Raw genomic sequence first — 26,865 nt, forward strand, 5'->3', positions numbered from 1 at the left:
AGAGATTTCCTTAAATAACCCAAGCTAATTCCCGGGTATGTTTTAGATGTATGTCTAAATGTGGGATTTAACTAGAATGAAGTCAATTTGGAGTTATACCACATGTGCAATATTGCCGTCGAAAATCAATAACAAAACGGAGTTTTTGTTATCCATAAAACCTATTCCTCATTTTTGAATAATTTCTGCTTGGTGAGTGTCGCTTTTGCTCTAAAAGAATCTTCTAGTAAAAGAAGAACAGTGATTCTGTTGAAATAAATTGTCCAAATTTCTCCGTGCGACTTTGTTTGCGAACGAGAGGCAAGTTGATGTATGCAAATTTCACGTAAATGATTAGCCAATTTTGTGACTCCGACCACAAAAACCGATATTCTAATTTTTCTAAAAAATAAAAAGCTTTTGGCGGGAACAATTCACATCAGGTATCTTACCTACCTAAAAGCTATTTATGGACAAAAAACGAAAGAAAGCGATTTTTCAACTCTTGCCACGAAATTAAGATTTTGGTCGATATTTCCTGACCGTCGCTCTTAAAGTGTCTTGCGAACACTGACAATATTTCACGACCCTTTAGTTCTTACTGATCGAACACACTGCCACACAGAGAGCTTCCATGGTGACCAATCGCAAAGCTTGCTGTCAAAACATGACCAATCACGGAAAAGTAAACAAAACTTTTTAAAGACAAAGAAATATTACAGTAAAAGACATGAATGGGAAGGTTGTAAATCGAACAACTGTTCAACCCTTCAAAGATCGAGAGCTGAAAACATTACGTAACCATAATAGTTATATTTTACGGCGTCGTCAACAGTCTGATTACAGAGCGACACTAATTTCCGCTTTGTATCAGGTGGATTAAATTACGAGCATTAATCGTGAAAGAGCAGAATCATTCATCCCTTCAAATACTTCAGACACGGCTTTGGTATACAGCATAATGCAAACGACTATTAAGAATAATTACTGTGAAAGACGCAGTTATTAAACTAGTCGTAGGTTGCTTTTAGCAGACATAAAAACAAAATGGTCGTCACAATTAATTTACACAGAAAGTGTCGTAATTCTTCACGATTCCCCGATCTTCTTTCAATGGTTGATTCGGAATAAAACTGTACTTAACCTACTTCGCACAGGGCTTGTTCGAGTACTTCCCTTTCTTCGTGTAATACATATAATACCAAAGATTTCATTATTTTAGTATTCGATAAGAAAGAGCGAGATACACAGAAAAGTAACCTTAACTGAAATTGAAAAGATATACTACCAAGCAGAAGGCAAAGTCAAAACGTTCATACGTGTGCTCAGTTGTGTCCGCTGAGACCACGTCTGCTGTATGGAAAAATGAGATGTAATGAGAATCATAGCCAGCTGAGATAGCTTGAATTCACCTAGAGTCAATTTAAGCTCCGTTACCATCGGTCTCCAAGCGATGTCACGCAACGTTGCGTGATATCAGTAAGCGTTGATGAGACACTCAATCCACCCTGCATTTAAGTCTTAAACAACCCTTTTCGTTGTGCACATATTTTCGAGATTATCACTATGAATGTGAACCATCCATTAAGTATCGATTAAATTTCTCGCACCATGAAAGCTGGTGGTATTCGAATTTTGTTTAACAGTGTTGCGGCTTGTGATAATATCATTTATTGTCACGTATTCACCTTTTTTTTTTTGTATCTGACAGGATTAATCCAGGAAGAGATAGGAAGTTCAAAGTTGAGGAATACCTGAGATGTCATATTAGAAAGTTTTAGCCAGCGAAACTATAATGTTTATTATCAACTAAAATAGTAATAGGAGGTAGTGTAGAATTACATCGCAATCCAGCCAGGGCCATAGTGTAGAAGTAGCCTGCTTCCTTGATAAAGACAATTGAATTACATAGGCTGTAAGTTAGGTGAAAGGTATCCAGCAAGTATACCCACCGGTGGCCTGATCGAGAAATTTTCACTTGATACGCAACGCCATTCAAAGATTGAAAACACCATATAGTAGATTTTTTTAATTGTTAATTTAATTCAGAATTGGAGGTAAATGATGTGAGGAAAGACACAAAAGAAAGCAAACAAACAAAAACAATGAAAAAATCTAAATGCTTGGTTTGATGCTACAATCTTTTCAGCAGCAAGTAGTGGTTCTGCAATTAAAAAAAGAAGTTACAGTCATTATGCTTAAAATGTAGTTTTACTTTTTCCATGTATTTTTCTTTTTGAGTTAATAAAATTTTAATGCCCCCTGTAGTCATTCGCTGAGGGTTTTGATTGAGGACTGAGCTGATGAGTCACATTTACTACAACTGCTAATAGTGCTAATTTGAATTGACCTCTAATTCCTCCTGCTTACCTGAATGAAACTAATTTCTTTTTCTCAAACGAGAGGCCACTTCTGAAACTTGAAAAATGTCCTTCTTTTTGAATTCAGACTCATGGACAAAGGCCCATCCTCTGTACTTTGTCTGAAAAAAATGTCAAAAATTATGCACCTGACTATCAGAACATGATAAATTTAAAGAGCTACAATACCAGGGAGAAAAGATGCAAATTGTTGAGTGGTTATTTCAACCCTTGGAGAATATAAATTCATTTTCAAGCTGGGTTTGTGAAGAACAAGAAATAAAATTTGAAATAATTAAATTTAATGAATATTTACAAATTGGTAATTTAGGAACTAAACATTACAACTGTCACATACCAGCTCCTTTTCCTTCCTTGGAACCTGTTTAAGAAATGTAATGGACTTGTTTCTGAGTAAAGGCCTATTTAGTGTTTTACATCCTATAACTTATTTTCTCAGTTTTGCAACACACATCCCAAATTGTGCGTGAAAATCATGTAATCAGGGGAATGAGCATCCCTGCAATCTGAGAACAGGGTATTGTTTTTCATTTCATGGACCAGATAATAAGGTGCGATGGTCCTTAGCTCTTGAACAAGCATGGCGACCTATATTTTTTTTTTGCATAATTTTGGTGTGCAATTTCTCCCCTTTACTTTTGAGAAGAAGAAAAATTTCTTCAAAGGGAAAAAAAAAAAGCTAAAAGCATGCACACAGCCCATTGCTTGGGCACGCAAATTATGACATTGAAGGGAACAACTCGAGGAACAATTTGAGTCTATGTCATTTAAATGTGAGGCAATTTCCCACAAATTATACATCAAATTGTTCAATATGCTGGAGACGTAAAACTTTTTTCAAGTTTTTTTTTTTTCTGAGGAATCACCCTAGGAGGAGCATGTACACCTCTTTTGAAATATTTGAATTTGCTAAAACAAAATGTAATTTGTTTCCAGGAAACACGAGTTGGCATCACTAGCAAATAATTAACCCACAGTTGAATAGACTCAATTAAAACTAAGCTGAAATATTGACTAATCAACAACCCACTATTTACTGTGGTGTAGTGGTGGTGTATTTTTACTGCTAGCAACCAACAATGAGGTGAATAGTAGTTTTAGTATAAACCAAAACATTGAGATAATAAAACAGAAACCAATGACTTAAACTTATTTATTTCTGCAAAATTTACATTGTTTTTGGGCACAAATACTGTGCAAGTTGCTCTGAGGGGAAAAACAAAGGACATTTGGAGTTTGAGCAGACAATCAGAGAAAACCCCCAAGACCATTCATTGTTTTATTATGTACTCAAAATTATTATCTCCACTCTTGATCAAGACACTCTAATATATTATATTTGGGGCATTTTGGGTTAAAATCAAAGAAATATTGATGGGTGTATCCAAACCTTTTTAACAGGTGTTGGGTCCTTTACTTTAGTTAATTGGCCTTTCTGTGAAATCAACAATACTGTAAACAAAAGTTGACTGGGAATGAAAACTTTTCCACAGCAATAATTATTCTTCACCTTTTAACCTTTGTGGAATATATGATGACTGTAAAGGGGGTTGACCAATTACGACCTCTTATTGTGTAGAGGAAGATGTTGTATTAGAGATGTTACTGCAAAGTGAGATGCATCATAAAGCATAAAATGTTGACAATTTAAAAGATGTGACTGAACATCAGCATTAGGATGTTTTCTTGTGGTATTATATTGAATTTGCACCAAACATATTTTTTTTAATAAAACTTTCCTCAAATTATTTAAAGTTTGTTTGCTTCCTTTCCCTCTGTTATCAGTCTTTTCAGGAGGTACATAGTTCCCTCTGAGTTCAAGTGGATCTGTTTTGTGAAATGTTTGGTTAAAATATAGTTTGTTTCAGCTTCCTTCCATTCTATGATTGGCTGATCCAGAAGTGACTTTTAGTCAATATTGATGGATTCTTACCAATGGAGTTGCCACTCAAGACTCTGTCTTCTTTTTCTTTCTTTATGATATCCTCTGTTTAATTCACTTTTATAGAAATATTTTCTTATGATAATCAATTACCCTGTTTTCCTCCCTCAGACGGCCAATTTCTTGAACGTTGTTGTGCACCTTCTCAGAGATGACTTCCAAAGGTGTCTAGAGAAAAATAGGAACACGCCTTTACCCTTCACCATACAGTAACTATTAATATTGTTGAACTAAAAAACATAGCAAATCAATATAATATTCATGTGGACATTTTTTAGTGAAACTCTGTTCTCTTCAGGTTTTCGGCAAAAATATATTTTAGGTGTTATAAAGGATCACTGTTCAACAATAGTACAATTTCTTTCTCCAATATGATCCCTCACTTTTTTTTAAATTAAGGGAAGGATATATTAATTCTCTAATTATTGAAATTCTATCCAGAATGGCAACTCTCTTTTCTAAGTACAGATGGAAAACAGACTTTCTGTATGCTATTTAATGTACAGTGTGGAAAATTTTTGAATCACATGAAAATATACCCTTTCATTTGGCTCAACTGCAGCTGTTTCTTCCATTACTGGTTCTTCAGAAGGCAGAGGGGACAGTTTCTGTGAAGTCAACAAACCAGTGGAGCATTTGTATCTCTTTGTATCCCTACCTTACTAAATTACAGCTGTGATAGTCTCAGCTTAATTTGAAATAAGTCTTTTTAACCAATACCACATTGCTGTTTGGCTTATTAATGCTTAAATACAATTTATTACCTCTTTCATTTCTTCATAGCTCTCCTTGAAAAACCTTGCAATCTGCTGTGAAGCCCTTAAATTCTGTTTTTGGGACAAAAAAATTAATTGAGCCAAAGTTCTAATTCAACTGTTTTATTTGAAGATAAACTTACCTTCTTTAACGAGACCACCTCACTTTTAAACTCTTCACATTTTCTTCTTTCAACACTTAAATCCTGTGAGAATATTTTGGAAAGATAGCAACATTTCAACAAATGAATTGGAACCTGTTTACAGTTATCTACATGATGGTGACTGGTTAAGTCTGATATGACAATATTTCCATACCCATCTATTTTATTAAAAATCATTCACTGTAAATTGATCAATATATAACTCAAGAACAAACAAAAGATAACACTTTAATTCTCTACCTACATAATCCACCAATACTGATTTCAAAGCTTAAGTAAACTAGTGAGCTAGTGATAAATGACTAAAAAAATGGCCTCAAATCCATCAGAAATTGGATTTTGCCAGAGTAAGCAAAGTAGTGTTATACCTTTTCCAACAACTGAATTTCTGTGCGTAACTTCTCTATGGTTTCTTTACCATCTTTGACCTCCTGAAAGATAAATGAGGCTGTTAATAAAGACACCAATAATGGTTAATAAGAAGAAACCCAATTTTATTTCTAAATCTAGGTCATACATATCCATGTATGTATATATAATTGTCTTTTTAAAGGGGGTGGTTTTAAAATTTAAAAAAATATAGGAATTGTCAATATTATGTTTACCCAATCTGATCTCAGACAACAGAAACATCAGTAGGATTGAATAAAAATCAAGCTCCCCTATGCGAATCTTTTAGAAGTAGTGTTTCTTGTAGGTTTAGCTTCATTATAGAAGTGTATTCGATGAGTTGCTCTTGCATTAGTTGAAACTATTTAGTGCTCATAAATCATTAATATAGACATTTTAATCAAATCACCTTCTTAGCACCATCCAACTTTGCTATTAATTTTTTTCTGGTGTCCTGTAGGAAAAATTAATTTTTGCACAATAACTGAACAACCATTTGGAACCTTATGGCCTGTAATCAGGAGGTCATTTCTCTCAAATTTCACTGAACAGATTGTTAAGTATGAGATCAACAGCAATTACCACATTTAGTAATAAAACAACTTCACAACTCACCCCTATTCTGCATAGCAGGTAATTTAGTGTTAACAACTGGGTTGAAAACGTAAATTAGCCACCGTAAAGAGTAAAAAAGCTGACGTTTCGAGCGTTAGCCCTTCGTCAGAGCGATTAGAGGAATTGTGGGTTGTGTAATTCCTCTAATCGCTCTGACGAAGGGCTAACGCTCGAAACGTCAGCTTTTTTACTCTTTACGGTGGCTAATTTACGTTTTCAACCCAGTTGTTAACACTAAATTACCTGCTATACTCTCCCACCGACGCAGCACCACAGTTTCTTTAGAAACTTACCCTCTATTCTGCATAACTTACCAAACAAGAGGAAGCACCATCCTCTACCACTGCTCCCTATTGGAAACAATTATATTTTAATACTTAACAGCTTCATAACAAATTACAAAACTCTGACCATCAATCAATGACTGTAATCATACATGCAGGGCCCTGCCGAAAACAGTGTTGGTGGGCGGGCTCCCTGGGTGAATATTGTTATTATAATTATTATTGTCATACTTTTCCATATCAAAGTAATTGCTTTATATAACTAGTAGCTGAAACCCTGTTTTAGGATTTCATGAGACAAATACATTGGCAAGATTTATAAACACTCTGCTAGAAACTTAACTTATAATTTGTATCATTGATTTCAAGTTTACCATCAATCTGAATATGTGCAACACCTATTCAATTAGATGCAATGAAAATCTTCATAAAAAATATCTCTCACCTTTTTTTGATAAACAGGGCGGATATTTGTTGCCAACCAGCTAGTTAGCATACTGTCGATTTTCAATTGATCTTCATCTTTTAAAGGGTCTAACCCTTTTAGAAAGTTAAAGGAAGATGGAGAGATGTACTTCCTCATTCTTTGTTTGCTGGTAAGGGGAGGTGCAAGCTCTCCATCTTCATACAGTTGGCAGATTTTTAGGGCCTTCGAAAAAATTTCTTGAGGGAGCAACGCCACTTTAAAAATGTTGGTAACTGTAGAGTTACTGCCATCCTGCAAAATAATCATAAAGCAAGAAATTAGTTACAGCCTTCCTTCTTCCACTGAATATTAAAATATTTTTGAATAGTCTAAGTGAAGCAAATCACTCAAGCTGAATAAAAAGTATGAGATCATTATCAAATATCCTGGTGCTTAATGTACCTCATGTGACGTATAGTCATATTCGTTTTGTAACGTTGTTTAATTATTCCTCATCTGCAATGGCTGTTCGTTCTATGGTCATCTGTTACTAATATATTTGTCAAAGATTTCCTTTACGTAAACGGCTCAGTTTTGATCCGCACTCGTGTCGTTTCTAAAGTTCCACATAAGATGACAAGCTAACAGTTTTTCTATGCTTACTAAGCCATTTTCAATTTTCAACGTTATAAAAGGATACAAAGAAAGATGCCGATTTGCATTTTCGACATAATGAGATGTTTTCTAAATCCATGAAGCAAATTCAGGTGAAGAAAACTGTGCATTAGAGTGTGTTCGCAGTTAGCAAAGAAGAAGTCCTTCGAATGCAAACTTGGTAAATCTAAACGTATCATAAACATAATGCCTCGGCAATGGAAATTGCAAAATCTCTTCAAAGAATTCAATTCAACAAAACCATCTGATACGCTCGGTTCCTAAGCAAACGACATCAAGGCTTCAATGTGATTGACATCAAGAAGACGAGTAAATTAATTAATTTTCGTGGTGAGAATTTTTGTATTAAAATTTTCCTTATATTTGGTCGTTGCTCATATTTTACGGAATTGAGATGAAAAATGGAACCAATAGAATTAAGAAATCAATTAACAAATAAAACTCCGATTCAAAATTAAAATCTCGCATGAATAGCGCAACTAAACAAAATAACTAAGAAAAAAGAGAAGTGGAGAAGGGCTTTTTCCACAAATAGACAGTTATTTCGCGTAAGGGAAAAAAACTTAAGGTCGTGCGTGTAATTAACCCCGGAAAATCAATGGTGGTGCCATTTAGTCTGGGTTGCTGAATTCTTTAGATTTTTTAAATTCACAATTCCTCGCACTTTAAGAACAAGTCAACAAAAATTTTTAAAGGACAGGAAAGAAGAAAGCCCCAACTGTCGAAGACATTAGGAAGAATTCTCGCTTACTCATACCTCCCATTCTACCTTTCCGTTGAATTAAAACTTTCTTTCAAGAGTTCACGGGAAAAAGGTTAGAAAATGGGACTAGCTGCAGGCACTTGAAAATAAAAACAAAATCTCACCTTTGAAGAAATATTGTATTTCCTCAAAATATAAATTCTCATGGCGGAGGCCTCATCTTCTGTGGTCGGACTGTCCGGGTCTTCTTTGAATCTATCGAGGATACAACGGGCCTCCGCTATTGCCTCTGCAAAACGAGGCAGTTCTGGGCAGGCGTCACTCACAATTTCTTCGTTTGTTCGCCCCTTTTTTTCTTTTTTTAATGCTCTAAGGGCCATCTGGCGGCCCGAGCGATCGCCAGCACGCCTCCTTTTACGTCTACATTTTTTCTTTTTTTCCCCGTCTCTTCGACACCCTCGAGGTCCACCACCACCGTCCTCTCCTCCTCGTCACTCTCCGTTTCGGACACATGCTCGCTACTTAAATCTATCATTCTGTCGTCGAAATCGTCCTCGAGGAATGGTGAGAGATTTGGCAGTTGTGCCATCACTGCAGCCTTTGCAGAACAACAGCGAGCAGAACAATAGCTAGCACAACCATGCACGCAGTCAATCATTCACAGGTCATCATATGATTGGTTGCAACGGCTAAAAAACTTCCTGTTTTGGAACAAGATGAACTGGTTTCAAGCAAAGATCTCGCTTTTCGTCGTTTTCCCCTCCAAGTGACACAGAGGCGAAACTACTAAAAAATGAGTAGTGAGAGCGAGACGGACGACGATTTTGCGGTAAAAAATATCTTCGTAGCGATGTGAGATGGTTATGATTACGATTTTAATATCTAACATTAATAAACAACAGATAGACGAAAACAAGATACACCCAGAAGAAGTTAGAGCTGCTGAAAGCGCGCTTGATAAACTGGAAGATAGTTCGTTACAGGTAAGTATCAAAACCTCTGATTTTTTTTCCTATTTAAGGTATGAACTAATTTGTATCAGGTTAAATGTTTACTTTATTCCAATTGCAGTTCAGTGAAGTGAGTGAGGTGGACGGTGGTCCTTTTCAGTTTGTCGAATCGGATCATACTACCTTTTGGAAGAATAAAAAGGGGAAAATAAATCAGGTTAGTCTTCTCCTTGAAATGTCGTGTAATTTTCAGCCAAGATTTTTGCAGTCTCATGAACAGCGCGGGTAGTGAATCACATCCAAGATCACTCAAAGTTTAGAAAAGATTGATAATCGTTTGAGCGCTCACGTCCTTTGCCTTTGTTTTCGAAGAAAAATGTTATATCCTAATCACAACCAGACTTTTAGCTGTTCCACTGATTTTTTTTTTTAAATGTCTTTCCTATTTTAAACTTTTCGTTCTTAGCAACGTATTTTTAACAATAAAAGTTCAAACAGAACCTTGGTATACTCGCTGTAACAAAGTGACGCTTTGATTGTGGTCCCCGAATTCAGTTGAGCTTAATAATCGTTTTTGCGCGCACGTGAAGGTTTTACCGCTTAAAGGCGCATCTTAAATTGGCTTAATAATCGTCCAAGGGCGCGCGACAAATGAATAGCCGCTAAATATTGTGCTCAACATACCAGAGCAATTCGTTTAAATAATTGGATTTTCCTCTTCAACAGGAAAAGAGCAATAAAGATTCCAAAAAAAACCGTGAGTATTGCTGCCATGTTGTCACTATTTTTGTAATAAGAACCTTGTAAAAATGTATAAACCTGGGTATCCAGTGTTTCACAACACCTCGTCTAAACCCACGCATAGTTCAAAAGTACTTAAGTTAGAAAGAAATTTCCAGAGAAACATTTGTTTTCAATAAATTTATTTCAGAAGTGTTTTAATATTGCATCAGTCGTATGTTACTACTTTTGGAAAATAGGGAGATTACTGAAAGCAAAGGAAAAGACTGAGGCCTCCTCTGTGGTGCGTGAAATAGAGAAAGGTTGTTATAAGAGGAGGTGCATAGGAGATATTCCAGTTCGGTACGTTACGAAAAAAAGGGAGGAATTTTGGTCGAAGACCATCCAAGAGAGAAACGAAGTTATAACTACTGCCATAGCCAGCAGAAGCGATGGCCGTCTACGGTTGAATGACGTCTCGGAAACCATTTGTGCAAAGGTATGGTGTACCGTCCACGGGTTCTCCATTTCAAGGTAAGCAATTTGCAATTTATTTTCGTCAAGTATATCATTGGCGGTGTTATTTGCAAACTTTGGGGCGAATATGACAATGTATTACTATTCGCCTCAGTGGAACTTTAGACAGCCTTTTTAGATCACTAATCCTTACACTCTCGTGTACATGTTTCCTTTGAGATTATATTTATCATAAAACATTAATCAGCTGACTTATCAATGGCTTTGCATTTCTTTCAGTTACTATGAGCGATTAAAAAGAGGGAACCAGTGTACTCGGCAGAGTAGAAAGAAATCTCTGGCCTTTGACCTGGCTTTGGAGTGGTTCAGAGGATTCGCAAAAAGTGCGGAACAAATGCCAAACTCCTCCTCAAGGCCATTGCCGTCCTGCCTGACGAAAAATGAAGTGTATACGTTCTACAAGGAGGAAATGGGGGACAACCCTACACTTTCACGCGTGCACTTCTTATATAAAATGTGGAAAGTGAACTTTCCAGATGTTTATATACCAAAGGTGGGAATAATTGTTGATGAACAAGGCGACTGAAATGGCAGTCACTCTTACAGTGACTCTTACAGTCCTGTAGTCTTATTAGAATAAAACAATTTGAAAAGTTGTTTGCTTTCTCCGCTTTGCAGCAAAGTCGGTTTACAAAGTGCACAATTTGCAAACAGTTGAAAGTAGAATTGAGTAAGCCGCAAGTTCAAGAACAGCGCAATCACTTGAGAATGATGAGGAAACTTCACCTTACTCAGCAGATGTAAGTTGAAATTACATATTCAATGACAGGTGTCACAAAATCCTCGTTAGTATGCTTCAGAATAAAACAAAAACTGTTAAACATTAGTTAAAACACCAACAGACCATGCCACACTATGCCCTGTGAATTAAAATCTCTACGCTTAAATATGAATGGTGCATCTATATCAAATCATTTTCATATTTTCTTAAGGACGGAGAGGAACAAGTACTACAAACACAACATCAAAGCAAGAGTAAACCCAAACAAGTACTTGTCCCTTATCATTGATGGCATGGACCAAGCTAAACATAACTTGCCACATTTTACTACAAGTACAAAGGTAAAATCAATGCTACTTGTACATGTATTAAATATAATATTGGAATGTTTCCAAATTTTGAAAGCTCCGGTTATAAGGTCGTCATTGCGAAAAAAATTGACATTGAGTTAACATAGATGATGGGTTGTTCCGCACAAACATCAACATTGCACTATATCACATTGACACAACTCTAGCCGTAATTGCATAAGGATTTGGCTGACGCTACAAGTTGTGAAAATCAATTCTTACTTAGATGTTTTGACATAATTGCATTCCATTTTTACGTATTCTCATCAGGTAGACGAAGGTGCGTGGAAATTAAAGACGCATCTCACAGGTGTCCTGGTTAACCAGAAACAAGAAGCCCATGCGTTTCTTGATTTATGCAAGTACCCGCATGATTCAAATTTGACTATCAACGTCATGCTGGAGACTCTGTTGCACATCAAGAGATCGGTAAGTTTAACCAATGGACTACAAGTTGTCTTTGTCCAGAGTATAACATCTGTATGCATATTGTTTTTGCCCCTAACTACGTAAAAGAAAAAGCGTGCGCCACATTGACTTTTTACCGCATTTGGACGTTATCAGTGATATATTACTGATCAGGGTCACTGCAAATTGGATGATGAATTAAAGACGTCATTCGACATCTAATGACGTCTATAGCGTTGAAAGAACTATAATGCATTGCATTGAAGAATAGTTTAACACTATTATAGTTTCAAATGTAATGCATCGCACTGTTTCACCCGATACCTTCTTGTTGATCATTTTTAATTCATTTTTTCGTTACTCTTTTAGCAAGGGTATCTGCTACCTGTCCTGTACCTCCAGATGGACAACTGTTGGAGGGAGAACAAAAACCACTATGTCCTAAGTTTTCTAAGTTTATTGGTCGAGAGGAAAATTTTTGAGAAGATGAGTTATCAAATCAGGCAAAATTGTCTTATCTCTCAATAAATAATTTCAGCCGTAGCTAGAGATGAGTCCCAGCCTAATACCATTTTTAATTCAATACAAATTTTGAAAATAAGTTCAACGAGGATTAAATATTCCTCTTTTTGTCAGGACGTTCGTTACCACTTTAAGTCATGGTTTACTGACCGTTGGTCTCTTTAACTTTGGTTGGCCTACTATTTTGTTTCATTTTATGCAAGCAATATTACTCTCAGTAATTGAAATGACAACAACATGTAACTATGTAAGGAAATTTGACTATGATTTTTTCAGAACTGGGGTTAACAAACTAAATCACATGTTTTACTTTTTGACAGATCAAAATATCTTTCTTGGTGGTGGGTCATACACATGAAAACATCGATCAGATGTTTTCATGTGTAGCAAGAAGACTTGCCAAGAACGCCGCCCATACTTTAGAGGCACTGAAGGAACAGATTAAAGTATCGTACACCCCTCCTGTGTTGGTGGAGGAATTATCATCTTTGTTCGAGATCAAAGCGTGGATGGAGAACTCCATTAACAACATATCAGGCCACGTCCACCAACACGTTTTTAAAATTCCAAACAACAACGGCAACTCCAAGCTGTTCTATAAGAAGTGGTCCACCTCACCTGTCTGGCTGCCTGATGGCGGAATAAGTCTCATCTTGACCATACCAAGAGGAGTTCCCAAGCTTGTCAAACCGAACACTCTCGGTGGCATGTCCCTTGACAAGCTTGAGATGGACCTCCCAAAATACACCATGAAATTGAAAGACTCAGAAATGGTATGGTGGAGAGAATTCATAACCAGACAGAGGAATCGCCATCAGCGGCCAGACAGGACTAAAAAATGGGACTTGGATGCCCTGGAAAATACTATTTGCAAAGTTGCCACAGCGCAGTCTACCTCTTCTATGGAGTTGAGTAGACTCGTATCGAAAGAGGAAAGAGAAGTCGAGGTAACTATAACCGCTCGACGATAACAAAGAATAAACACCCAGGGTACCTCTTATGTGCAACAGTATGTTGCCGGATTTTAGCCAGCACAGGCCGCACAAAGATACTATGAAATAACAAGGTAATGCAAATTTAAATATCGAATTAATCTATATAGTAACCTGTGCCATATTGGTCTTGACTCTTACGGACACATATTATACATCTGAGATGCAGATAACAGAATCGTGGCTTCGATAATACCGACTGTTTTTCTTAAAAATGATGTGAACATTACCAGGTTATAATCATTACCCTCTGCTACTTTCCAAACAGATCACTGTAAGCAGAAAAAGAAAAGCAGATGGAAAAGCGGGTGGAAAGGCGAGTGGAAAAGCAGGAGAAGGGCGAGCCAAGACAAAGAGGACGAAAAAATAGGTAAGCATTACTAAATTAATGGATTTGCAGCCATATTTTATAGAATACATCGGAAGAAAATTGTGGGCAATAGAGAGTGATGACATTATGCTCTTTTCCGACCTATGTCATGTTAATTTCGAGAGGGGAGTGGGGGGAAGAAAATCCCCCTCACGGCAACATTATAGTATCCTGACGTCAATTTGTCAAATCTTCAGGAGGCTGGATCACTATAAGGTTTTCTTTTTTATTATTTCTGGTGGTTTAAGTGAGCTGAATTAGGGGTCAATTCAAATTAGCGCTACTAGCAGTTGTAGTAAATGTGACTCATCAGCTCAGTCCTCAATCAAAACCCTCAGCGAATCACTACAGGGGGCATTAAAATTTTATTAACTCAAAAAGAAAAATACATGGAAAAAGTAAAACTACATTTTAAGCATAATGACTGTAAGTACTTTTTTTTAATTGCAGAACCACTACTTGCTGCTGAAAAGATTGTAGCATCAAACCAAGCATTTAGATTTTTTCATTGTTTTTGTTTGTTTGCTTTCTTTTGTGTCTTTCCTCACATCATTTACCTCCAATTCTGAATTAAATTAACAATAAACAAAATCTACTATATGGTGTTTTCAATCTTTGAATGGCGTTGCGTTCAAGTGAAAATTTCTCGATCAGGCCACCGGTGGGTATACTTGCTGGACACCTTTCACCTAACTTACAGCCTATGTAATTCAATTTTCTTTATCAAGGAAGCAGGCTACTTCTACACTATGGCCCTGGCTGGATTGCGATGTAATTCTACACTACCTCCTATTACTATTTTAGTTGATAATAAACATTATAGTTTCGCTGGCTAAAACTTTCTAATATGACATCTCAGGTATTCCTCAACTTTGAACTTCCTATCTCTTCCTGGATTTATCCTGTCAGATACAAAAAAAAAAGGTGAATACGTGACAATAAATGATATTATCACAAGCCGCAACACTGTTAAACAAAATTCGAATACCACCAGCTTTCATGGTGCGAGAAATTTAATCGATACTTAATGGATGGTTCACATTCATAGTGATAATCTCGAAAATATGTGCACAACGAAAAGGGTTGTTTAAGACTTAAATGCAGGGTGGATTGAGTGTCTCATCAACGCTTACTGATATCACGCAACGTTGCGTGATATCGCTTGGAGACCGATGGTAACGGAGCTTGAATTGACTCTAGGTGAATTCAAGCTATCTCAGGTGGCTATGATTCTCATTACATCTCATTTTTCCATACAGTAGACGTGGTCTCAGCGGACACAACTGAGCACACGTATGAACGTTTTGACTTTGCCTTCTGCTTGGTAGTATATCTTTTCAATTTCAGTTAAGGTTACTTTTCTGTGTATCTCGCTCTTTCTTATCGAATACTAAAATAATCAAATCTTTGGTATTATATGTATTACACGAAGAAAGGGAAGTACTCGAACAAGCCCTGTGCGAAGTAGGTTAAGTACAGTTTTATTCCGAATCAACCATTGAAAGAAGATCGGGGAATCGTGAAGAATTACGACACTTTCTGTGTAAATTAATTGTGACGACCATTTTGTTTTTATGTCTGCTAAAAGCAACCTACGACTAGTTTAATAACTGCGTCTTTCACAGTAATTATTCTTAATAGTCGTTTGCATTATGCTGTATACCAAAGCCGTGTCTGAAGTATTTGAAGGGATGAATGATTCTGCTCTTTCACGATTAATGCTCGTAATTTAATCTACCTGATACAAAGCGGAAATTAGTGTCGCTCTGTAATCAGACTGTTGACGACGCCGTAAAATATAACTATTATGGTTACGTAATGTTTTCAGCTCTCGATCTTTGAAGGGTTGAACAGTTGTTCGATTTGCAACCTTCCCATTCATGTCTTTTGGCTTAATATTTCTTTGTCTTTAAGAACTTTTGTTTACTTTTCCGTGATTGGTCATGTTTTGACAGCAAGCTTTGCGATTGGTCACCATGGACGCTCTCTGTGTGGCAGTGTGTTCGATCAGTAAGAACTAAAGGGTCGTGAAATATTGTCAGTGTTCGCAAGACACTTTAAATACAAAAATGATGTTAGGGATGCATCAGTTGACGGATTACTGGTTCTTGTCGTGGGCATTATCTGTTAACGGGTTCGTTTGACGATGATCGAAAGAAGGAGCGTTGCAGATTTAATTCGCATTCCACATGAGAGACCAGTGAGAAACAAAGGTATGAAGTTCTAAAATGACTAGTCGGGAAAACTCCACTGGGTCTGTTTTCAAGTGGCTGCAGAATCAAACCTTTCTGCAACTTAGAGAGAGGGGGAGAGAGAGAGCTATAAAAAATTATTCAATGAAACAGCCACAATGGATGGTTTCTGAAGTGGACAGTTGAATAAGCGGTGTGCAAGTCGCAGGTGATAATTAGAGATTTAGAGATTGAGAATGAAGACAAAGCTTGACCTCAAAGGCAATTGTCAACTGAAAGAGTTTTCTGACCTTTTTAAACGGCTGCAAATATACGAAAGTCGTTTTCTCGTTTTTGACTTTTTCCCGCGAAAAATCGTATTTTCGCGGGGTAAGAAAGAGCTTACTGGAAGAGTTCATTTGGTTGTAGCGAATCAATAAAACATTACTCTGCGAATTCCAGTGAATATTTTTAGAATGTTTCTGTTGCCATCACAAGATGTTTGGGATGAAACAGAGCAATAACTTGTTATTTCTAGCGCCAACATAGTTTTCTCACCCAGAGAGGGTGCTTGATGACAGCTTCGAATTCCGCATAGAAAGATTTGGCGGCGGAAAGGAAAAGCACTTTCGATGAGAACCCTCTGTGCACTTGTTTAGAAGTTTAGTATATCTCTCCGGATTATGCTGATCGAATGAAAGCAGTTTCGGAAACCACGAATACCCATGCCGACATTACGTGTTTGGATCTAAATAATTTCCTATCAAAATAATGAATCGACAGTCGCGCACTGTTTTTAGATGTTTGCGTCAATTCCTATGTGTTATTATATACGTGTTATTAACGAAAGAGTATGACGTTTTTTTTTTCTTCCAAAAAAGTGAAGTAGACTGTTGTTGTTGTTGTCTGTAATTTTGCCGTTGGACAAGTATCGCTATCTCGAAATGAACATCTCAGCGAATCGGCGTCTAATTTCAAAATCTTTTAAACGTTTCACTGAGAAAAATCAAACATGGTTTTCCAATTCCGATAGATCGTTTTCTGTATTGCTCTTACAGGACCCATTTCGAAAACACGATAGTTTTGGAAAAAGTCCTGTAGCATGGAGAAATTTAGCTGCTACTCATATTCTCCTCTCTCCTTCGCGTGATATGTAAAATACAACGCGTCTTTTTCAGAATTGCGTATCTCCCAAAAAAAGAGGGGAAAAAAACCAGCGGGGAAAGGACCGAAGTGAAACAGATCTTAATTGAGGATCAATCCTGGCCAATTCCAATTCAGCAAAGCCAGTGGTACAAGAGCGGTGCGATTCAAGTTACCTGAGCATGAATTAATTTCATCATGTTTATCACCACCGCCAGTTTCATCTATCGCTTGCCCGTTGACAGACGTTTTAGCGTCTCAAAAAGCCGTTAGATTGTGACTTTTTTTCAGTTAAACTTCAAAACCTGTCCGATATTACGTTCTTGTTCAGACGAAATACTAGTCGCCTCTCTTACGACAGTGTAAGCCCGCGCTGTACTTCGTCGAAAAGCGAAAAGTCAAAGAAAACGTAGTCTGTAAACACACTTTTAAAACAGAAATGAATTTCACTGAGAACTTGTACACGAGCAAACTTCAAATATGTTATATTTATTACCTAGAATGCCATGTGCGAAGAAATAACAGATTGTGAATTTTTGGTCGTAATGGCGGCTGTTCGAAAAAGAGTCTAGCTTGAACTTTCTTTTGAGAAGAGTACATTTCCTTGCGACAAATAAGGGCATTTGCTGTCAGATGCGATTATTAACCGTGCGATGTACGATTAAAAAGTCTAAAGCCTGTCAAATACGACTATTAACGAGTTTTGTCGCGATGAATAGTCGTACGTGCCACGATCATTAATCGTGATAGAAGACACTTTGAGACTATTAAGCGGAATAGATGCCATTTACGATTAACAGTTTCACTTAAAGGACTTTTGGGACAAATAGTCGTAAAATGCTCACTCCGGAAATAAAAAAACATTCCGGAAATTAATAAACCCCTGTTAACAGTAAATCCTGCTGATAAACTGAGAACAGCTGTGTGGGGCTGGAAATTAACAGTGCTGGAATACAATAGTTAACTCCTGCTGAGAAACTGAGAACAGCTGAGAGGGGCTGGAAAATAACAGTGCTGGAATACAACAGTTATCCACTACTGAAATTTAGAAACAGGAAACTTTTAAATACTTTTGTGCAACAATATACTGAGCATGCAGTAATATCTTCCATTACCTCAATTCCAGTTACTTGTAGAAAGGTCATCTCTGAACCATTAAATAGGATCTGTTTTACCCGTTATGGAAGAAAAAATCTTAACCCTTTAACCCCTAAAAGTGACCAGCTTCTAATTTCTCCTTACAATATCACCCCTGAATCAAACATTGAGTTCATGAGAATAAAGGAAATGACCAACAAGCTCTTGATTTTTATAAAAACTCTCTTTGTCAGGGCTTCAGGAAATGTATAGAGAACAGTGTGGAGAATATGCATACTGATGTTAGGGTGTAAAAGGTTAATCAATAAATGTATGTTAAAGGTAGCAATCTTCTATAACTATTACTTATTCACAAATACTATATTTTATTTAGCAGATTGTAGCTTCAATGGATGCCAGAAATATTTTTATGAAAAACTGGCAGATACAGTTTTGTATTGTACTCCAGGATATACATCTTTCCCAAAAGATGGTACTTCTTCAGAGAAGAATGAAAACTTAAATGCTTTCTTTAATCAGTATAAAAGACGATTTTTTGAACGACGTAGCCTGAAAAGACCAGTCTACACACTAAAACTTGACCAAGAAGGTAAGATTGTCCGTGACAAAAATGGCATCCTTGTTGTTTTGGTCAAAGTTATGTTCAAGGAGAGCTTAAGACTACAACGCAACTTCTCTACAGAGAGGCTCTACATGGTGTATTAAGCAGTTTACAATACATTAAAGGTGTCCTTGGAGAGGATACTTGCCTCCCTGGAGGGGTGAATGCCTTGAGTAGCCTATTCAATCAAAAATATGTATTTAAGGGTATTTTCAACCTTATTAGGGCCTTCTTGGCTCGATGCTCAACATGTCAGGTCAACAACTCCTTGCCAATGCGAGTGCTTCCCCGTCCTGTCCCCATTAGATCTTTTCGCCCCCATTCCAGACTACAGTGTGACCTTATTGACATGGCCCCAAAGAAGCACCGTAGTTTTATGCAGAATAATTGTTGGAGCTATCGTTACATTCTAACAGTCAAGTGCTGTTTCTCGAAGTTTTGTTGGCTGTTCCCGTTAAAAACAAAGTCTGCAGAAGAAGTGTATGCCGTTCTGAAGGCCTTGTTCATCAAGGAAGGGTCACCTACTGTAATTCAGTCAGATAATGGTGGTGAATTCATTGGAGAGGTAATGCAAAAACTTTGCAAAGAATTTGAAGTTTGCATGGTTGAGGAGGCGAGCGTGGCCTAGTGGTTAGGGCGCTACACTTGTAAGCCGGAGGTCCCAGGTTCAAGTCCTCCTCCCTGCCACTGGATGGATTTGTCTTCGGTGGCCCCGAATTCAACTCCTGCACGCTTTGTAAATAGCCAACTGGTCTGCCTCCTACCAGTTGGGGTTTTTAACGAGTTGCTGTTCATTTACAATATTTGTTTCCTTATTTACAGTGTCCCCAATTAGCACAGCAGTGCTAAAATACACTGACACCTAAATAAAGTTATTATTATTATTATTATTATGGTTCATGGTAGGCCACACCACCCACAGTCTCAAGGCCAGATAGAAAATCTCAACAAGCAAGTCAAAAGGTTACTTGCAAGGTTTTTTTGCAAGGTTTTTTTTGGCCTTTACTACTCTCTGCTATTGCAGACCTTTTGAATTGCAAGTGGCACAGCACAATTAATGATGTGCATTTTCGAATATATAAGAACCGTGAGCCTTCCTGCTTGGTGGACTACATCATCCCAGATGATAGTATGTGGACAGAAAGTATTGAAGATGGTTGCCTTGAGGATTATGAATTTTCATCAGAAGATTTCATTGAACTTGAGAGACATGGGGAAAGCACTTCCATGGATAAATCTAAATTAGAAGAGATAACAGAGGCCATCCTGCAAATTTCTTCTGAGACCATATTATTGTCCTCATTGTGTGTTTCAGCTAAGCAGCTGTCAGCAGCTGTTACGAAGATAGAAAAAGGAAATTCACATTCTCCACCTTCCCACAGTCACAACAACATCCCACTTCAATCAGTGGATTCAGAGGCAGAATTCCAGGTAGAGAGCATTGCGAAATACCTCTTCAACTTGAGTGAAGAATACAAATCTAAGATGGTGGATGTCCTTGAAGCAACAGAAAACACCATTCAAAAGAATCACAAACGGGCTCTTAAGAGGGCTAAAGAGCGGGAATTTAAGGTGGGAGACAAAGTTCTCTTCCAAAATCCACGTTCAGAAGGATTGCATTTTTCAAAGCCAGATCCCTTTCAGCCCTTGAATGTTCTCGGGGTCATCAAAGAGGTGCGTCCTGGAGGAATGTTCAAGGTGGAGATAGAATGTGAAGAGCAAGATGGTCAGATGGTTTTGTTCAAGGAAAAGCAGTGTGAACTTCCCCTTTGTGAAACACTCCCCAAGTTATCTTTGCTGAATATGCACAATTTCATTTCAGAGTTTGGCCTAACTGTGCGTAAGGAGATGTATAATCGAAGTCTAAGGTTGAGGAAAGTGGCTCACCATAGAAGTATTGATGATTTATTGAAGAGTTATTGTCAGGTTCTGGATTATGGACTCCTTGCCATGGTATCGTCGTTTTCTGACAGAGAGGAAGAAGAAGCTGTGTTTCACCAGAAGTTTGTAACTGGCCTTCAAACTTTACAGGCTTTGGGTTTTCAGTACTTTCTCTATGGTACAATCTTTTGGGAGAGAGACAGAAAGCAAAACCTGGGAAAGTCAATTCTAAGTCATCTCACCAGTTACGAGGAACACTCTGACTGCTTGTCATGCGTTGGAGAGCAAAAAGAAACTCCATGCTTTCATCCCTGCTGCCAGAATCTTGTGCTTCAGATGGCTGTTAACTATGGGCTCTTCTGTGTAACAATAGATGGTTGCATTGTACCATCTGATGATAGTATAATGAAAACATCTCAGACAGCTCCAAAGGAAACCCCTCTGTTAAGTAGCCGTACAACTGAGGCTAGTACTTCATGCCATGATAAAGACAGTATCAAAAGACCCAGCACCCAAGTCGGTGTTGATGAGCCAGTGTTCAATAAGGATGATCTGCTTGACCATACAAATGATGTAAATGTTGATGTTGGATCCAACAGATGCAGTACACCCCAAGGAAGTCTGAAAACCCATGAAGTCACCCTTGGTGAGCCATCCACATCATTGCTGTTCATGCCAGGAAGCAATCAAGGAATGCTATGGAAGCCAGCTGAGTTGAAGGACAAGTGTCAGCAACATCTAGAGAACATTGATCCTTATTGCAGTGAACTGGCCAAGTTTGTAATGCCCTTGAAGGGCTTTCTTGCAGCCATAAATCCTTCTCAAGATAATGCCACAGAAAGAAGTAACTTGAGGTACTTTTTAAAGATTATTGACAAGCATGCAAATAAAGATGTACAAAGCCAAGTGCGCCTAGGTAGCAACAATGGCAGTCAGGAGTGTATGCAAGTTCAAGGGTACAGCTCATTCTGTGGACTTTGTGCAATGAACAATGCATTAGGTTGTTCCAGGAAAGGACCTACTATGTTCAATTTGTTTGACCTAGATTTGGCAGCAGACATCATTTGGTTAAAACAGGTTTGTGAAGTTGGCTGTGGATTTTCTGTACCTTTAGAGCCTATGCGGGGTCTTGATGGTGACTACAGTATTTTAGCAATGGAGGAGGCAGCAATTAGGAAGAACTGTACATTTCAAAGACTAGATTTACCCTTGAGGGCACTTGTGGATGGTGCTGCAATTCCCTTGACCCCAGCAGTCTCCAGGAATTTTATTCCCTTCTTCTGGGATTGTTCCAGGCAGATGAGAGACCATCACTCATTGTGAGGACAAAGGAATATCACTTTGTTACTCTGCTCTTGAAAGCAGATGCAATTGTACTTCTTGATAGTCACAGGACATCTGCTCTTCCACTGTCCCTTAAAGATGGCCTAGGTTACATTCAGAGAGAAGCATATCAGAACCCAGATTTTGCTGCTGTAAACCTTCAAGGGCCTGGAACTTATGGCAATCCTGTGAGAGTGAATGACTTGCCAGAAGTTAAGCTGCACACAAATTTTCATTGCACACTGGATGAGGTGTGAGATTTAAGCAGTACCATAAGTGATGATACCATCATTGCCGCAATCCATGGACAAGTCAAAGCAAAAGATGTTCGTACCCTCAAGCCAGGTAACCAAATAAATGATGTCGTGATCAACTACATTGGCCCATTCTTAATGAGTCAGAAAAAGGATGTGTATGTGGCAAGCACCTTTTGGCTAAATCACTGCAGCCAAGAGCTGGGTCTTAAGGAAATGCTTAGGTGTGATTTTCACAAGTATGAAAAGTTTGTATTTCCTGTTCATTGCCCTGGTCACTGGTGGTCTGTCTTAATAGACAGGCCAATGAAGTTGTATGGGGAATTTGATTCCCTTTGTAAAGATCGAAGGAGTGATTATGTTTTTCAGGTCTTGTGCAGGGAATTCAAAACTGCAAATATTGATATTTCTTCATTTCGAAGGTTAAGTCAGGAGGAAAGAGAAAAGTTGCCTTCTCAAGGACAGAATGTTTTTGACTGTGGTGTCTTTGTGTTGGGTTTTATCAGTGCATTTGTCAACAACTTGGAAATGAATTTCAGCTTAAGAGATAGCCATTCCTGCGGAATTCATTTGCGAAAATTATCATGAATGGGCAACCAGTATGTGACATTAAAAATTGTCCCAGTACCCAAGAAAGTTGTCATCCAGCTTGTAAAGAAGGTGGCCATGGAAGTGTCCTTGGGCTAGTTGGTTGCTCTACCATTGAAACTATGAGATGTAGGGGTCAAGAGAATATTTGCAGTGACAAAGAATCTGGAGTAAGTGGTACAGGACTTATACATTGTGCTGGTGAAAACAGCAGTGCAAGAATACGTGAAGATGGAATTAAGAAATGCAGAACAGGAGTGAGTCCATTTAGTCCTGACAAAACCATGGAAGAGGTTTCTGTTGGTTTTGGTGTTGCTTTTCCTGGTAAGGATGAATTAGGGGATTTTGAGAAGGATTATGAAGATATGGAAGATGATCCATTTGTTGTCCCCCCTCCTCTTCTGCCATTAGACATTCAACTACGGGACAAGGACACAGAGTTGTCAAATGAAAACAATATTCAAGGTAATTAATATGTTGACCATTTTCACTCTGTCTCTTTGTTTTTGTAATATGAATTTTTTGCTATATTGTTCCATAATTATTCATCTCTATAAACCATGTTTTTTTGTTATTTGCTAAAGAAAGCATTGTTGTGCCTTTTTACAGCCAGTGAACCAGATGATGAAGATTTGGTCTTGTATGAGCTCCTCAAGCCTCCTTATGATGCTTCTCACGAGGTATGCAGAATTTGTGAGTGATCTGTGGTTTTCTTCTGCTTGGGTTTTCTCTTACATTACAATTATTATTATTATTATTATTATTATTATTATTATCATCATCGTCATTATCACTATTATTATTTTTACCGCTGTTGTTGTTGTTGTTGTTGTATACTATGCAGAGATGTTCTCGTAACATGCCCAGTAGTTTAGGGGAATATCATTATTATTATTACTATTATTATAATCATTTTATACTATGCAGAGATGTTCTTGTTAACATACCAAGTAGTTTAGGGGAATATCATTATTGTTCTTATTATTATTATTATTATTATTATTTTAGTACTATTACTTTGTGTTTTGTTTCCCTTGATGACTAGTTTTGGATGTTTTTTATTGCCTTGTGTCTGCTATGAATTTTAAGTTAAATTATTATAAATACATCTAATGATTAATAGTCCTTTAATTGCTAAATTTGTTTGTTGGGTTAACATAACGATGCGGTTGTTTTCATTGTCCCTTGAGTTAATTTATAGCATATTATCATTAACATACTGATACTTGGTAAGTGGTACTTACCCGATGAAATTAAGCCAAATGTGCATTTTAATACCAATTTGGTGAAGACAGTCTTTCACAAGCCAAGTGTCATTAGATTTTCTTTCCTAATGGAGACTGATTTTCTTCACAGCTTCCAACCCTACAGATGCTCTATTCTAAAGAAGAAAGGAAGGTATTCCAAGGCCTTAACCCCATCACTGAGCAATATCTTTTCAAACTAAGGAAGGAGAAAGGGATAAATGTTCCAAGAGGGTGTTACCATGCAGTGATGACCACAGAAGAAATGGTAGATTTTGATTACTGGAGGCAGGTAAGGAAGGGGAAGTCGAGACAAAGATTTTTCCATTACAGGTGGGATAGAGCCTTCGAAGTTTGGACCAAGGAGACCACAGAAGAGTTGATAGATGTGGCAAGTATCTTAGAGCGAGTTGATAGTGATGGATGGGTCTTATTGAACATCACAGAACAGTATCACTATGAAATGTGGAGAGACTGGAAATGGAGGCAACTTGAGGAGAAAGACCTTTTGTAATTTTAAATAAAATCAATAAGGCAAGCTATTTGGCACAGTGTAATACTAATAATTAACCCTTTAACTCCTATGTGTGACCAAGTCAGAATTTCTCTTTACACTATCAATACAATATCAAGCAGACAAGTGATGAGAATAAAGAAAATTATTGATAAGGGGATTATTAGTTGATCCAATACCAAATTCTCAAAACTAACATCACAAGAACTATATGGCAGACAGTAAGGAGAAATACTAATGAGATCTTGGGAGTTAAAGGGTTAAACACTTAATGGGTCATGTGTTCATTCTAACAGTTTCAATTGGGTTTTGAAGCATGCTTAATTCAAGTCATATCCAAAATTCCCTTGCTTCACATTGTGAATTGTACTTAGACATGGCCAGAGAACATCAACAGAGAATGTGACCTCTTAAGCATGTTCCCATCAGACCTATGAATTTGTCCACAAAACCTCCTATGGAATTGTTGAGTTCCAGAGTTTCACATCTAGTGCATTTCCAGAGCAGTAGAATTTAAAAAAATCGACACAACAACATGTCCTCCACCCCTAAATTATCTGATATCAATAATTGCTAATATGAACTAAATTATCAGATATATATAATCTACACGACGTGTGTATCACTGGTACCTAGTAAATGATCGGTCACCTTTCTCCCAAAATGGCGGCTTCCAATATGGAAATCAGGATGGAAACTGATGAATATTCAGAAGGTATTTGCATTTTCATGCGAACAAGTTTTGCTTTAATTTGTTTTGGCCTTCTTTTCCAGTCTTCTTAGATGCGTCTTATGTGTCTTATGCACTTGTACAGGTGTACATGTGGACGTTGAGAGAGAGGACTCTCGAAGTGTTAGCCACGGAAAAAGGAAGATAGGCGAGGATTTTCGAACAGTCTGTAGATGCTTGACTGATCCTATTATTTTTATTTCCATTTTCGAAAGCTTGTATTTTTCCTTATGTGGCCTATAATTTGCCGCTTCATTCTTGTATGCCTTGATCTTGTTCTTTGTTAAGCTTAAGGCAGTTAAGCATAGATGCCAACCTGACGAACCTAAAATCGTTAAAACCCGGGAGATCTCTGTCTTCTCGACTCCAAATATAAGTTATTGGATTAAGAAAAGTAGAGGTCCGTTGATTCTACAACAAAAAAGCCACAAAAAAGCATTAAATATCATCCAAAGATGTTCAAAAAGCGGCGAAAATAAGTGTAGAAATTCGTAGGTCAATGGTAGGTAAAACATTTAATTCTTTCTTCATACACAGGCACAGCCTGCTTCATACATGTCCGGGAGATTTGGTCACCCGTACTTGACATCGGGAAAGTTTACATAGATGTATAAGCTGAAATCATACCTTAATTGCAATACATTGTAAGTTATTTTAACTTATACTACAGATTAAACAGATTTGTTTGTTCACCAAATAATGCACCAGTCATTTGAAGCTCCCTGTCCCCCCTCCTTGGGCATGAGCGGGGTAAAGGGAGACCTTCCCTTCAGATTGCATTCACTCCATTTTGGTCCCCCGTTAGGCGGGGAATGCCAATTACATTGACTCACTCGACTGATCAGATCATTCTGCAATTATTGAAGCGACATTTCGCTAACCGAGGTGGCCTCCCCTATAAGCCTGGTGGTTTCTTAGAGGTCTCCTCACCTACATACAACTGTTATCATTGTACTTTTATTTAAATAATGGCTAATAAATGATTATGATTATGATGATGATGAAATACAGCAAATTATAATGCTTTGCAAAGTTTCTTTTTGAAATGTATCGATGAAGGCTATTATAACAAGAGAAATTTTCAAAGTCGGTTCATGAAAGGTAGGCAGATTTCAATGATATTGCATTCATAATTATGATTGACTCATTGCAGCTCTTATCTCAGAAGACTTGATTGTCTACGACCTATTTGATATTATGATTAAGCTGAAAGTTAATATGAAATTTTTTGGGGGCCATCTGGATTCATGTCTTATCTTTTTCAAATAGTGGTCTTGTTCCTTGTCCATTGTGGGGCCTTTACAAGTATATTGCTAGCTGCACTGAAATCAGCGTGTTCATTTGATCCCCTGTTTATAATACGCTTGACTATAACAAGTTTCCTTTTACAAGGGAGTACCATGTGTGTGGAACATATGCAGGCGGGGGAGTTCACCATTCAATTTTTCTCCCAT

The 26,865-nt window shown here is 37.5% G+C and overlaps 3 protein-coding genes and 2 long non-coding RNA genes across 5 annotated transcripts; 2 read left to right on the forward strand and 3 right to left on the reverse strand.

Moving 5' to 3' along the window:
- Positions 1-1,753: 1,753 nt before the first annotated feature.
- LOC149045756 (uncharacterized) lies at positions 1,754-2,836 on the reverse strand. Its single transcript, XR_016186463.1, has 3 exons — positions 2,698-2,836; positions 2,350-2,461; positions 1,754-2,143 (listed from the first exon to the last, which is right to left on the reverse strand). It is a non-coding gene; the product is annotated as an uncharacterized LOC149045756 (long non-coding RNA).
- Positions 2,837-3,579: 743 nt separating this feature from the next.
- LOC149045757 (uncharacterized) lies at positions 3,580-6,228 on the reverse strand. The gene is made up of 7 exons (XR_016186462.1): positions 6,021-6,228; positions 5,590-5,652; positions 5,201-5,263; positions 5,067-5,129; positions 4,842-4,910; positions 4,396-4,470; positions 3,580-3,795 (listed from the first exon to the last, which is right to left on the reverse strand). It is a non-coding gene; the product is annotated as an uncharacterized LOC149045757 (long non-coding RNA).
- A 294-nt stretch (positions 6,229-6,522) lies between these two features.
- Positions 6,523-8,918, reverse strand: LOC149045758 (uncharacterized). Its single transcript, XM_089205820.1, has 3 exons — positions 8,459-8,918; positions 6,956-7,228; positions 6,523-6,576 (listed from the first exon to the last, which is right to left on the reverse strand). Exons 1-3 carry the CDS (start codon positions 8,672-8,674, stop codon positions 6,523-6,525), a joined length of 543 nt encoding a protein of 180 aa, XP_089061946.1. The 5' UTR covers positions 8,675-8,918.
- Positions 8,919-10,434: 1,516 nt separating this feature from the next.
- LOC113672280 (uncharacterized) lies at positions 10,435-13,583 on the forward strand. Its single transcript, XM_089205955.1, has 5 exons — positions 10,435-10,463; positions 10,721-10,994; positions 11,843-12,001; positions 12,350-12,464; positions 12,821-13,583. The coding sequence occupies exons 1-5, from the start codon at positions 10,435-10,437 to the stop codon at positions 13,471-13,473; spliced, it is 1,230 nt and encodes a 409-aa protein (XP_089062081.1). The 3' UTR covers positions 13,474-13,583.
- Positions 13,584-22,915: 9,332 nt separating this feature from the next.
- Positions 22,916-25,377, forward strand: LOC149045759 (uncharacterized). The gene is made up of 3 exons (XM_089207135.1): positions 22,916-23,388; positions 23,533-23,603; positions 24,280-25,377. The coding sequence occupies exons 1-3, from the start codon at positions 22,920-22,922 to the stop codon at positions 24,679-24,681; spliced, it is 942 nt and encodes a 313-aa protein (XP_089063261.1). The 5' UTR covers positions 22,916-22,919; the 3' UTR covers positions 24,682-25,377.
- Positions 25,378-26,865: the final 1,488 nt, after the last annotated feature.

The sequence above is a fragment of the Pocillopora damicornis genome, chromosome 5 (assembly GCF_964200805.1).
Source record: "Pocillopora damicornis chromosome 5, jaPocDami1.2, whole genome shotgun sequence".
In the NCBI taxonomy this organism is placed as follows: domain Eukaryota; kingdom Metazoa; phylum Cnidaria; class Anthozoa; order Scleractinia; family Pocilloporidae; genus Pocillopora; species Pocillopora damicornis.